The sequence below is a fragment of the Elephas maximus genome, chromosome 23 (assembly GCF_024166365.1).
Source record: "Elephas maximus indicus isolate mEleMax1 chromosome 23, mEleMax1 primary haplotype, whole genome shotgun sequence".
NCBI lineage: Eukaryota > Metazoa > Chordata > Mammalia > Proboscidea > Elephantidae > Elephas > Elephas maximus.
Genome location: NC_064841.1, coordinates 26,610,903 through 26,623,606, shown reverse-complemented (window position 1 = coordinate 26,623,606; position 12,704 = coordinate 26,610,903). Strand labels below are relative to the sequence as shown.

General features: G+C 37.9%; 1 protein-coding gene across 1 annotated transcript in view; it reads left to right on the top strand.

Annotated features, from left to right (window-relative positions):
- Positions 1-12,704, top strand: part of NLGN1 (neuroligin 1) — an 823,760-nt gene that overhangs the window by 13,508 nt on the left and 797,548 nt on the right. Inside the window, exons 3-4 of the mRNA XM_049867484.1 lie at positions 1,879-2,692; positions 3,158-3,217. Coding sequence (XP_049723441.1) covers positions 2,200-2,692; positions 3,158-3,217 — 553 coding nt within the window. The 5' untranslated portion in view covers positions 1,879-2,199. The remainder of the gene's footprint in view (positions 1-1,878; positions 2,693-3,157; positions 3,218-12,704) is intronic.

Sequence of the window (12,704 nt, the reverse complement as noted above, 5' to 3'; positions counted from 1 at the left end):
AACAGGAGCTAGCCATTCTTAGAATTTCAGAATTCACCGTGGCATGCAGCATTCTAAACCTCCCCAATTTGTGATAAAGTAGCACAGCAGTGGGAAACAGGAGCCCCTTTATTTTAACACACTTTAGGATTTGTGAGTACAAAAGAGGAATGTTATTTTGTTAACAACCAAACACGTGTTTTTATTATTAATGAGATACTAAGTGTGGGAAGAAGAACCTTTAGCAATTGCTGTGTTTGGAGTTTAGGCTGCATAAAAAATGGTGGTGGAGAATTTTAAGGCCTCACCAGGGGATCTCCATTTTAGGAGTCAAAATGTGGCTTTTTAACACTGAAAGGTAAGCTAGGGAAGACGCAGTCATGCTGTGGGCCACCATGACTCTGCACAAGAATAAATATAATACACTCTTAACAGAAATGGGTTTGTGTAGCTAAATCTTCAATAAATGCCAGAGATATGGAACAGGAATCAGGTGGGTCTAAGCCTGTCTTTCGTATGGTAATGTGCTTTCATAGCAAAGGGATTCGAATTAACACAGACTGAAGTATTCTTAAAGAGAGACATTTATCTCCTTACTGCCTCCTGAGATGGATTGTTGAGAGCTAGAGGAACACCAGGCCGGAACCAAATCTCTTGCTGCCCTATATAGTTTTTACAATCCCCTTTTAAATCATACCCAGTCAGCGCAGCCACACTGCCAGGGTGGAACTTCTTCACGAATCTTCCCATAATGTGACAGGGTAGAAACATCTCTAATACAAGTAAACATTATTATTTGCAAAGGAAGCACTTTAAAAGGTTGCTTGAACAAGGGGAGACACACTTTCTGAGTTACATGCTATTTTGTAGTTAATGTCATATCGCACTGAGAATTGCAAGGCACTGAATAGTACATTTTAATCTGTTGCTTTTTCAGTTGAACTGTGTAAACACTGTTAGATGTGTTTGATTAGTGTTAATATGCAAGGTGCAATGATTAGGTATTGTTGTTCTTTTAAACTACTGTACTCTTTTTTTGTATTCTCCCTTCCTCTCTAACAGAGAAAACAGAATTTGTGATTTAAAATATACTGACTTTGAATCATAAATTAATTTTCAAGTTGCAAATGTATTGATATTCAAAAGAATATGACCAGACGGTAAAATAACCTTTGTCTGCTAAAAAAAAAAAAATCACGTTAACTGCGGTCTCTTTTTCAAATTGTATCTAAAGCCATATTGTCTTTTAAATTACTGGACTTTCATTTAAGGTGGGAAACCTATAGCCAGTTATTTTTTACAAACGTTTGAGGGACAGCAAGGAGTCTGATTTAACGAGGATGTTGCACTTGAGTGATTACAGCTGAATGAGTGTTAATTTTCTTGTTTGAACTTCTGCTTTGCTGTTTCTATATAACATAGGCATGGTTAGGGGCCACATTTTTTTGGTTGTTTTTAGACTTATAAAGCATTCTTAGAGAATTTGTTTATGTCCCACTAATGCTGTACAATTTAAAAAAATAAGTTTTTTTCTGATATTGGATTCTAATTTTGAGTATGTTTTCTTTTGTCACTTGAAGCCATTGAAGACTATCAACACAGGCAAAATTTCATATCTTCAATATTTTAAAAATACTGTACCGTGAAATGCTCCTGAAACTATGTTTTGACAAGGTCTGTTTCCCCTTAAATGTATATAAAGTCAGCGGGCACGTTTCTTAGTAATCTAGTAATCAGTTATTTCATCCGTCACCTCATATCAAACCATAATATTTCTATGGTACTATTTAACTTACCTGGTTCTAGCCACTATTAATGCATTTCTCTAGCTTGTGAAACATCTAGTTATCACTCTATTTTAGCTTGTTCGTACTAATGATTTATTTTCACTTTCTCTAGGATATAGACCCGCAGCTAAATGGATTTGATTTATAAGAGGGAAATCAGCAGTCAATGGCCACTCTCACCATGACGCTACTATGGAAAACAGAATGGTCAATAGGATATGGTCTGATAAATAGTGATGATTGAAGATGCTGCTTCAATACATGTGAAATCAATGGGAGATACTTGCTGCCTGAAGAGCTTTCTGAGCTTTTCTTGACAAGCTTGCCTTTAAGAAATTGGAGGCGTATTCTACCACTATACAGTCTTTCTCAAGTGGATACAAATAACGTTTGCCTCACTGTAACCAGACAACTAGACAACTAATGTGGGACCATGGCACTGCCCAGATGCACATGGCCAAATTATGTTTGGAGAGCAGTAATGGCATGCTTGGTACACAAGGGATTGGGTGCCTCATTGACTCTCTGTGTGTTGGGATGTTTGCTTCAGGCTGCCCATGTGATCTCACAAAAATTGGATGATGTGGACCCATTGGTGACTACCAACTTTGGCAAGATAAGAGGGATTAAGAAAGAACTCAATAATGAAATTTTGGGGCCTGTTATTCAGTTTCTTGGAGTTCCATATGCAGCCCCACCAACAGGAGAGCATCGTTTTCAACCTCCAGAACCACCATCTCCCTGGGCAGATGTCAGGAATGCCACTCAGTTTGCTCCTGTATGTCCCCAGAATATCATTGATGGCAGGTTGCCAGAAGTCATGCTTCCTGTGTGGTTTACTAATAACTTGGATGTGGTTTCTTCCTATGTACAAGACCAGAGTGAAGACTGCCTATACTTAAACATATATGTCCCAACTGAGGATGGTGAGTTTATTGCAGGAAAAGAAAAAGAAAAAAAAGAAAACACAGGGAGATCTATTTATATATTTCTTTTCAATTCTAAGTTCTAACAATATTAATTCATGTATATTGGTAGCATGCATGGCTTTTCCTGTTGGCATGTAGACATAATTTACATGCGTGCATGTTGCTCTTTTTGTTTATGTGTGTTGGTGTATCTGTTCTTATTTTTTTCCTGTGCCTACTCATTTTCTTTCCTCCACAGCACGTATATTTAGGTAGAAATGGGTTCCTAATTTCCATTTCCTACCAAATGACTTCTGAGAAGATGCATCAATATTTCCCCATTGCATGTGTAGGCTCAACCAATTGGGGATCTTTCGCACTGAGTAAATACAGGAGTATATTAAGTTAGATAGCGGTGTTGCATGCTCCGGCGGTCTGTGATGGAGCGCCATGTTATTTTCTAGTCTTCTATTCATTTTTCAGTAAAAAGAATATCCAAGGAATGTGCCAGAAAACCCGGCAAGAAAATATGTAGAAAAGGAGGTATGTATAAAAGTGGAAATAAAAAATGGGGGAAAAGCTTGCAGAGGAAGAGCCAGATACTCTCCCTAAGGATGACTTGCTGATGCTGGGAAGTGGATGGTTAGGTGACACTTGGAATTTAATGAAAGCTACCCAGGAATAGAAAGGTGGTTAAGGAGGCTTCCAGCTGAGTAGGTAACATTGCCAAAGCTCATTATTGGTGCCTTGTGCTCTGGTGCTGATAGCATCCACAACCGTTGAATTTCTGCCTTGAGCTTGTGTATGGAGGAGAGGATACATCAGACAGTGTATTGCCTGCAAGGAACTCAATCTAAGCTGTTTTACCAACTGGTCAACTTTGATCTCTGAACCTTTTTCTACAGACGCAGATTTCTGTTCCTCTTAAAATTGATCAGTTCAGTCAGAAACCTAGCTTTCTTGTTTGTTTATTCTTACCTTCTTCTGAATACCCTGTGAACTTTCTCATCATGGAGTAAATTTGTCATTGTTATTGGGCAATTGCCATTATTAAGTAATGGTATTTTTGTCCTTACAGTTTTTTCAGATCTCGTTAATTTTCCAGAAGAGATTGAGATTTTGCAGATTTTATGCTAAATATTTACAGTCTTAGAATTTTTTATATTTATATTTATGTTAAACACTTTAAAACATAGGGAAGAGCATGATTCAGAAGCTACAATTTAATCAACCTTCAAAGCATCCTCTAGCCAGATTGAGCAAATGTAGACACTGACAGCTGCAAGCTTGCATCTGAATGTGGCTTGTCCACACTCCATTTTTATATAACATCCAGTAAATCACTCATAGGAGAGTATGATTTTCTATGGCAGTAAATCATCTAAGTGTTATTTTGACCTTATTCATAACTTTGTAGAATTTCCAATCTTCATACAGAAGTCATATTAATATTCTAGTGCTGCACATTCTATCTCTCCATGCACTTCTAATCTCGTGGCTGGACCAAGTTAGATTTCATTACAGCATCCTTGTGGGGTGGGAGAATGTCTGAAGCGTTCTGTTTTACTGGAATTGCATTATATGGAAGAAGCTTCATATAATAAAATTCTCAACAGCAGATCAGAAGTACTCGCATTAAGTTGAGTTTTGTTCTTATTGTTTTGTTTTTCTTATTTCTTTCTTATACTGGTAATAATGTGATTTAATCTTTTTTTTTATTGATGCCATGATTTGGGTTAAAAGCATGGTAATACTTAAGAAGATGAATATGGAAGCAAAAAGCATGTTTTAAACAACTAAAGAAAATTCTCTTGTTTTTTCCCCACATGAGAATAACTGCAGTAATTTACATGCCTTCAACTAATGTACAACACTGCAGTGGTTATTATTACGCAGCTCATCAAGCCTGTGTAATTAGCTAAGTGACTTTCGCCTCCCATCACAAAGATGTTGATTCACAAAGTCATAAATAAAGATGCTATTGAAGAATGCATAAATAGAACATAATACATAAAATATGTACAATCAAGAAAAAGATAAGGACACCTTAAGGTAAGCTAGTAAATCAGAAAGTGACCTTTCTTCTCATATACAACTTCAGAGGGAAAAAGATTCCTTAGCAAATTCAGCTTCATTGTGCTTTGGATTGTTGGTTCCAACTGCTTTATAAGGGAATGACCAAAGAGTTATATAGGCCTGTGCTATTTACTTTGGCAAACTATAATTAGTCTGTGGACATCTAAAGATACCCGCTTCAGCCTATGTGGTGTGTAGTTGCAATCTACAGTGCTTTGATATTCAGCATCCTACAAAATTATTTTGCTTTGGAATTTAATATCTGTTATTATTCAGTAAGTTCTGCTCACCTATTAATAGTATAGGTATTATCCTAAAATCCAAAGAACAGAGAATTTAAATGCAATTTTCCATATAAATAGTCTTAAAAATAAACAAAACTAACATTTTACAGCTTGGCTTTTAAGCACAGTAGTAGAAATTTGTTTTTCCAAAATTTTTACTGTGTTTCCTCCCTTCCCCCTCACTCCTTTCTTCTCTTTCATGGAAGGTTTATTTAGATGGCTTCAAGAAATCATATTATCCCAGATCAGGAGTTATTCATCATTTTGTATCTATATGTATATACACTAGTATATATTACGTATGGGTTATGAGTTCTTCAGCAGAATTCCAAGTGTATAAAGGCTGGTTCAGAAACTATAGGAGTAGTTGTGTTGTCTTCTGTCTACCTGTTACAACATTCCAGCTTGCTGTTATTTATGTCTTGTTTTTTAAGTGCCAAGTACACTATAATCTGTGTATATGATATTCATTCAAAATATTTCCTAATTGCCATTTATAAGCCAGTATTATTCAAGGGGGTCAGTAATGAATGAAGGCGACAAAATCCCTCTTCCCGTGGAATATACATTTTAGTAACTTTATACAGATTTTGTGCACTTTGGTTTGTATAAAAAAAAAAAAAAATCACTTCCCTCCTCCAAGAGATCCCTTGCCGTAATTTTTAAACAGAGCTTTTATAATGTTTTTTTCTGTGCAACTGAAGGGGGAAAAAAAAAAAAACCACATTTTTATCAATAAGCTGCCTCTCTTAAAACAGGTCCCAGTTGTACTTTTTAATCTATCTTTTTATATTTCCCATGATAGTTTTAGCCATATGTTAATTACTCTCTAGATATTTCTTCAGGGCTTTATCCTTGCTGAATTGAAAGGAAGAGCAAATGCTTAAAATAAGATGACTGTCAACACTTGGGCAGATAGGCACATAATATTGTGATAGGAACTGGGATTTGGATGGGGAGATAAATTATCTTTTTATGGGCTAGGTGCTTTGCATGATTTATTCATCTAATAATCACAACAACTTTATGAGGAAAGTGTAGTATTCCTATCCCTGTTTTATTATTAAAAAAAAAAAAAGAAGAAGAAGAAGAAGCTTCTGAGAAGCTGAGTAACCTGACCCAGTTTCTACTACTAGTAAGTGGTAGGGTCAGGTTTGGCCTCAGTTTGTGTTTATGTTAGATGTGTTTCTATTATATTAGGTCACTGACTGTAGATTATTTCTATAGCAGAGGCTTGTGTCTCTGCACCTGCCCCTCTCCCTTTCTTCATTGTTCCTTTTGCACCTACAAACGTACTGTGCCTTTTTTTATTGTACTCGTTGACACAATGACACAGCCTTAAAAAAAACAAACAAAAACCAAGCCCGTTGCCATCGAGTCGATTCCGACTCCTAGTGACCCTATAGGACAGAGTAGAGCTGTCCCATAGAGTTTCCAAGGAGTGCCTGGTGGATTTGCACTGCTAACCTTTTGGTTAGCAGCTGTAGCACTTAACCACTACACCACCAGGGTTTATACAGCCTTAATGCTCACCTTAATTAAATTAATCAAGCCAATGTTAGCAGCTGATTTCCAGAAAACATGTTCAGTGTTCATCTTAGTCAGTTCTCTGAAATAGCACATGGGTTTTCCCACAGTCCAGACCACAATCCCAACAGACTCCTCCCAGATGCCATAACAGAGTAGCTTTAACATGCTTCAGTTTTGCTTTGTTTCTCTAGGTTGCTGTCTTGTGAGAGTTGCTGACAAACAGTTAAGTGGCCACATCTTAGGCAATAAACATGAGAAGGAGGAACAGGGGACCAAGAGAGTCAACAAACAAATTGATTGGCTCATGGATACTCTAGAGTTGTGTGGCCTTATATTTCTCCAGTAGTTTGACTGTAATTTGCAGACCTCTTCTGAGATGAAAAAAGAATTAGCTTTCATTCCTGCAGTTGTGAGAACTGTGAACCTGCTTTTTCACTCACCACAATTTTTATTGTGCAGAAAATTAGAATCTTTGTAGACAACTCTAGTACAATCCTTTACTCCTTGGGCATTTTATTTCTCATTTTCATAAGTATTTTACTTTTTCATGCTCTGTTTAATAGTCCTTACCTGAGGCAATATTGAATTCATTCAAGAGCCTTTCCACAAATGTAAGGTTTACTTGGTGGTTTGTCTAGCATGGAGACAGATTTTTCCCTAATTAAGTATGTATAACCATGACTTCTATCACTATCAGTGTGTTTAGGATTTTAAAAGGAGATAATATTCCAGAATGCCCTTTCTTCTTGCTTTGAAATCTCTAACTAATTTAGGTACTTATTTAATATTTGTTGCTTGCTTACTGTGTGCTGGCTACTTTTCTAGGCTCAAGGGATATATCAGTGAACAACAACAACAAAATTATATCCTTGCTCTCCCGGAGGTTCTATCCTAATGTGTGAAAACAGATTACAAACAATAAACAACTATATTAGAAAGTACAAAATAGAGTATGTAGGATCAAGAGGGCTGGTGTGGAGGGTAGAGGTAATTTTAAATAGCGTAGTCTTAGTAGGCCCCATTTGAGCAAAGGCCTGAAGGGAATGAGGTGAATATCTGGGGAACAAGCAAAGAAAAAACAAGTGCAAGGGCATTAAGGTGGGAGTCTGCCTTGAATATTTAAGGAATAGCTAGGAGGGTAGTGTACCTAGAAAGGGAAGAGAGAGAATCAAGATTAAGACAGAGAGGAAGGAGTGGGTGCTTGGAGCAGATCATATTGGACCTTGTCTTTTATGTGGAGTCTGAGTTTTATTCTAGATGCCATAGGAAGGCATTAGATGATTTTAAGCACAAAAATCCCATCATCGAACTTCATTTTGAAAAGACTAATCTGGCTGATATATTCAGAGTGTTGTTATTGTTGTTAGGTGCCCGTGAGTCGGTTCCAACTCATAGTGACCCCAGGTCCTGAGCCAATCTCACAATCATTGCCATGTTTGAGCCCATCGTTGCAGCCACTGTGTCAATTCATCTCATTGAGGGTCTTCTGATTTTTCCCTGACCCTTTACTTTACCAAGCATGATGTCCTTCTCCAGGAACTGGTCCCTCCTGATTACATGCACAAAGTACATGAGATGATGTCTCTCCATCCTTGCTTCTAAGGAGCATTCTGACTATACTTCCCAGACAGATTTGTTAATTCTTCTGGCAGTGCATAGTATATTCAATATTCTTTGCCAACACTGTAATTCCAGTGCATCAATTCTTCATATCCATATGAGGCGATTAAAAAAAACATGGCTTGGAACAAGTGCACCTTAGTCCTCAAGGTAGCGTCTTTGCTTTTTTAACACTTTAAAGTGGTCTTTTGCTGCACATTTCCACGATATCATGTGTTGTTTGATTTCTTGACTGCTGCTTCTATGGGCATTGATTGTGAATCCAAGCAAAATGAAATCCTTGACAGCTTCAGTCTTTCCTCTGCAGCTTCAGTCTTTTCTCTGTTTATCATGATGCTGCTTATTGGTTCATTTGTGAGGATTTTTGTTTTCTTTATGTCGAGGTGTAATCCATACTGAAGCCTGTGGTCTTTGATCTTCATTAGTCCTCTTCGCTATCAGCAATGTCATAAGTTGTTGTTTTTCTCCAATCCTGATGCTGCATTCTTCTTCATATGATCCAGCTTCTCAGATTATTTGCTCAGCATACACATTGAATAAGTATGGTGAGAGGATGCAACCCTAATACACATCTTTCCTAATTTCAAACCATGTAGTATCCTCTTGTTCTGTTTGAACGACTGTGTCTTGGTCTAGGTGCAGGTTCCAAATGAGCACAATTAAGTGTTCTAGAATTCTCATTCTTCACAATGTTATCCATAATTTATTATGATTCACACAGTCAATTGCCTTTGCACAGTCAATAAAACACAGGTATACTTTTTTCTGGTATTCTCTGCTTTCATGAAAGATCCATCTGACATCAGCAATGATATCCTTCATTCCATGTCCTATTCTGAATCTGGCTTGAATCTCTGGCAGTTCCCTGTCCGTGTACTGTTGCAACCATTTTTGAATTACCTTCAACATGATTTTACTTCCATATGATATTAATGATATTGTTTAATAATTTCCACATACTCTTGGGTCGCCTTTCTTTGGAATGGGCACAAATATGGATCTCTTCTGGTCAGTTGGCCAGATAACTCCCTTCCAAATTTCTTGGCATAGAAGAGTGAATGCTTCTAGCATTGTGTTTGTTTGTTGAAACATCTCCGTTGGTATTCAGTCAATTCCTGGAGCCTTGTTGTTCACTAATAACTTCAGTGCAGCTTGGACTTCTTCCTTCAGTGTCATCTGTTCTTGATCACATGGTACCTTCTGAAATGGTTGAATGTTGGCCAGCTCTTTTTGGAACAGTGACTGTTTATTACTTCCATCTTCTTTTGATGCTTCTTGCATTGTTTAATTTTTTGTCCATAGAGTCCTTCAATATTGCAGTTGGAGGCTTGAATTTTTTCTTCAGTTCTTTCAGCCTGAGAAACGATGAGTATATTTTTCCCTTTTGGCTTTCTAACTCCAGGTCTTTGCACATTTCATTGTACTACTTTATTTTGTCTTCTCAAGCTGCTTTGCCTTTTTTTTTTTTTTCCTTTATTTCTGCTTTTCACATTAGCTACTCTGAATACAAGAGCAAGTTTGAGTCTCTTCTGACTTCAGGTCTTTTCTTTCTTTCCCATCTTTTCAATGACCTTTTGCTTTCTGCTTGTATGATGTCCTTGATGTCATCCCACAATTCAATCTGGTTCTCCATTAGTGTATTCTTGAGATGGTCTCTAAATTCAAGGTTGTACTTTGGCTCTTATGGGCTTGTTTTAATTTTCTTCACCTTTAACTTGAACTTGCATATGGGCATTTGATGGCCTGTTCGAAAGTTGGCCCATGGCCTTGTTTTGACTGATGATATTGAGCTTCTCCATCAGCTTTTTCCACAGATATAGTCTCTTTGATTCCTGTGTACTCCATCTGGCAAGTTCCATGTATATAAAAAACAAAAACAAAAGCCCAAATCCTTTCCCATCGAGTCAATTCTGACTGATAACAGCCCTATAGGACAGGAGAACTGCCCAAAAGGGTTTTAAAAGTCTGAAAATTTTTACAGAAGCTGACTGCCACATCTTTCTCTGGTGCAGTGGCTGGAGGGTTCAAACCCTGACCTTTCAGTTAGCAGTCAAGTACTTAACCACTGCACCACCACGTGTATAGTCACCGTTTATGTTATTGAAAAAAGGTATTTCCAATGAATAAGTTGTTGGTCTTGAAGAATTCTGTTACCTGATCCCCCAAGTTGTTTCTATCACCAAGGCCAAATTTTGCAACTACTGATCCTTCTTTGTTTCCAGCTTTAGCATTCCAGCTACCCGAAATTATCAGTGCATCTTGGTTGCGTGTTTGATCAATCTCAGACTGCGAAAGTTGGTAAAAATCTTCAATTTCTTCATCTTTGGCATTAGTGATTGTGCATAAATTTGAATAATAACCGCATTAGCTCATCTTCATTATCCCACCCAATAGATATATGGATATTATCCTATCACTGACAGCGTTATATTTCACGATAGATCTTGAAATTTTCTATTTGATGATGAATTATATGCTGTCTCTCTTCAATTTGTCTTTCTTGGACTAGTACACCATATGATTGTCCAATTCAAAACAGCCAATGCCAGTCTATTTCAGCTCACTAATGCCTAGGATCTCGATGTTTATGCATTCTGTTTCATTTTTGACAACTTCCAATTTTCCTAGATTCATATTTCATACATTCCACAGTCTGATTCTTAATGGATGTTTGTAGTCATGCCACATCAGCAACTTAGTTCTCAAGGTGACTTCTTTGCTTTTCAACATCCAGATCGTTAAGGTCAACTCTACTTTTAGGAAGCAGCCCTGCCCCAGTCAAATTTTGAGTACCTTTTTTCCAACCTGAGGGGCTCATCCTCCAGCACTATATCAGACAATCTTCCACTGCTATCCATAGGGCTTTCACTGACCAATTTCAGAAGTAGATCACCAGGTTCTTCTTCCTAAGCTGTCTTAGTCTGGAAGCTCCACTGAAACCTGTCCTCCATGGGTGACCCTGCTGGTGTTTGAAATATCTGTGGCCTAGCTTCCAGCATCACAGCAACACACAAGCGACCACAGTATGATAAACAGATAGGTGGTGGATATTTAGAGTAGATTATAGAAAAATATGAGAAAACAGAGAGAGCAATTAGTAGACTATTGTAGTCCAGACAAGAGATGAGCCTGGTCTGGGCTCAGACCAGGGTGGTACCAATGGAAGTGGTAGATTCAGGATATATTTTGAAGATCATATTTCTTAATTTTTTTTTCTTTGTAGACTGTGAAAGGATAAAAGGGACCAAAGAACCTTCCTAAATTTTCAATTGGAGTACCTGGAAGAATATAATTGCCACTAATTAAAGTGAAATGTGAGGAATGTAGAATAGTTTGGGGTAAGGCCTAGTGAAAAGATCACGATACAGTTTTAGACATGTTTAATCTGGGGTATCTAAAAATCTTTTCGACATCCAAGTGTAGACTTCAAGGAGTCAGTTTTGAATTTCAGGAGAGAAGTCTGAGTGGAGATAAAAATTTGGGAGTCATTACAACCTAAACCCACCAAAACCAACCCCACTGTGACTCATAGTGAGCCTCTAGGATAGAGTAGAACTGCCCCCATAGAGTTTCCAAGGCTTGTGTAATCATTATACAAGGAGATTCCCAAATCTTTTTCCTGTAGAGCAGCACATGGTTTCAAAATGCCAGCCTTTCTGTTGGCAGCTGAGTACTTTAACCACTTCATCACCAGGCCTCCCTATATTGCAATATCCAAAAACCAAATCAAACCCATTGCCATCAAGTTGATTCAGACTTATAGTGACCCTGTAGGACAGAGTAAAAAAAAAAAATAGAACTGCCTTATAGGGTTTCCAAGACTGTAAATCTTCACAGAAGCAGACTGTCACATCTTTCTCCCACGGAATCAGTCGCTGGCATGTTCGAGCAACCAACCTTTTTTGGTTAGCAGCCAAGCACTTAACCACCGCGCCATTGTTGTTAAGTGCCGTCCAGTCAGTTCCAACTCATAGCCACCCTGCGTACAATAGAACGAAACACTTCCTGGTCCCGTACCATCCTCACAATCATTGTTATGCTTGAGCCCATTGTTGCAGCCAATGTGTCAGTCCATCTCCTCGAGGGTCTTGCTTTTATTCAGTTACCCTCTACTTTACCAAGCATGGTGTCCTTCTCCAGGGAATGATCCCTCCTGATAATGTGTCCAAGAAGCATTCTGGCTGTACTTCCAAAGCACATTTTTTCGTTCTTTTGGTAGTCCTTGGCATATTCAATATTCTTCGCCAGCACCACAATTCAAAGGCATCAACTCTTCTTCCTTATTCATTGTCCAGCTTTCACATGCATATAAGGCAGTTGAAAACACCATGGGTTGGGTCAGGTGCAACTTAGTCCTCAAGGTGACGACATCTTTGCTTTTCAACACTTTAAAGAGGCCTTTTGCAGCAAATTTGCCCAATGCAATGTGTCTTTTGATTTCTTGACTGCTGCTTCTATGGGTGTTGGTTGTAGATCCAAGTAAAATGAAATCCTTGTCAACTTCAATCATTGCTCCACTT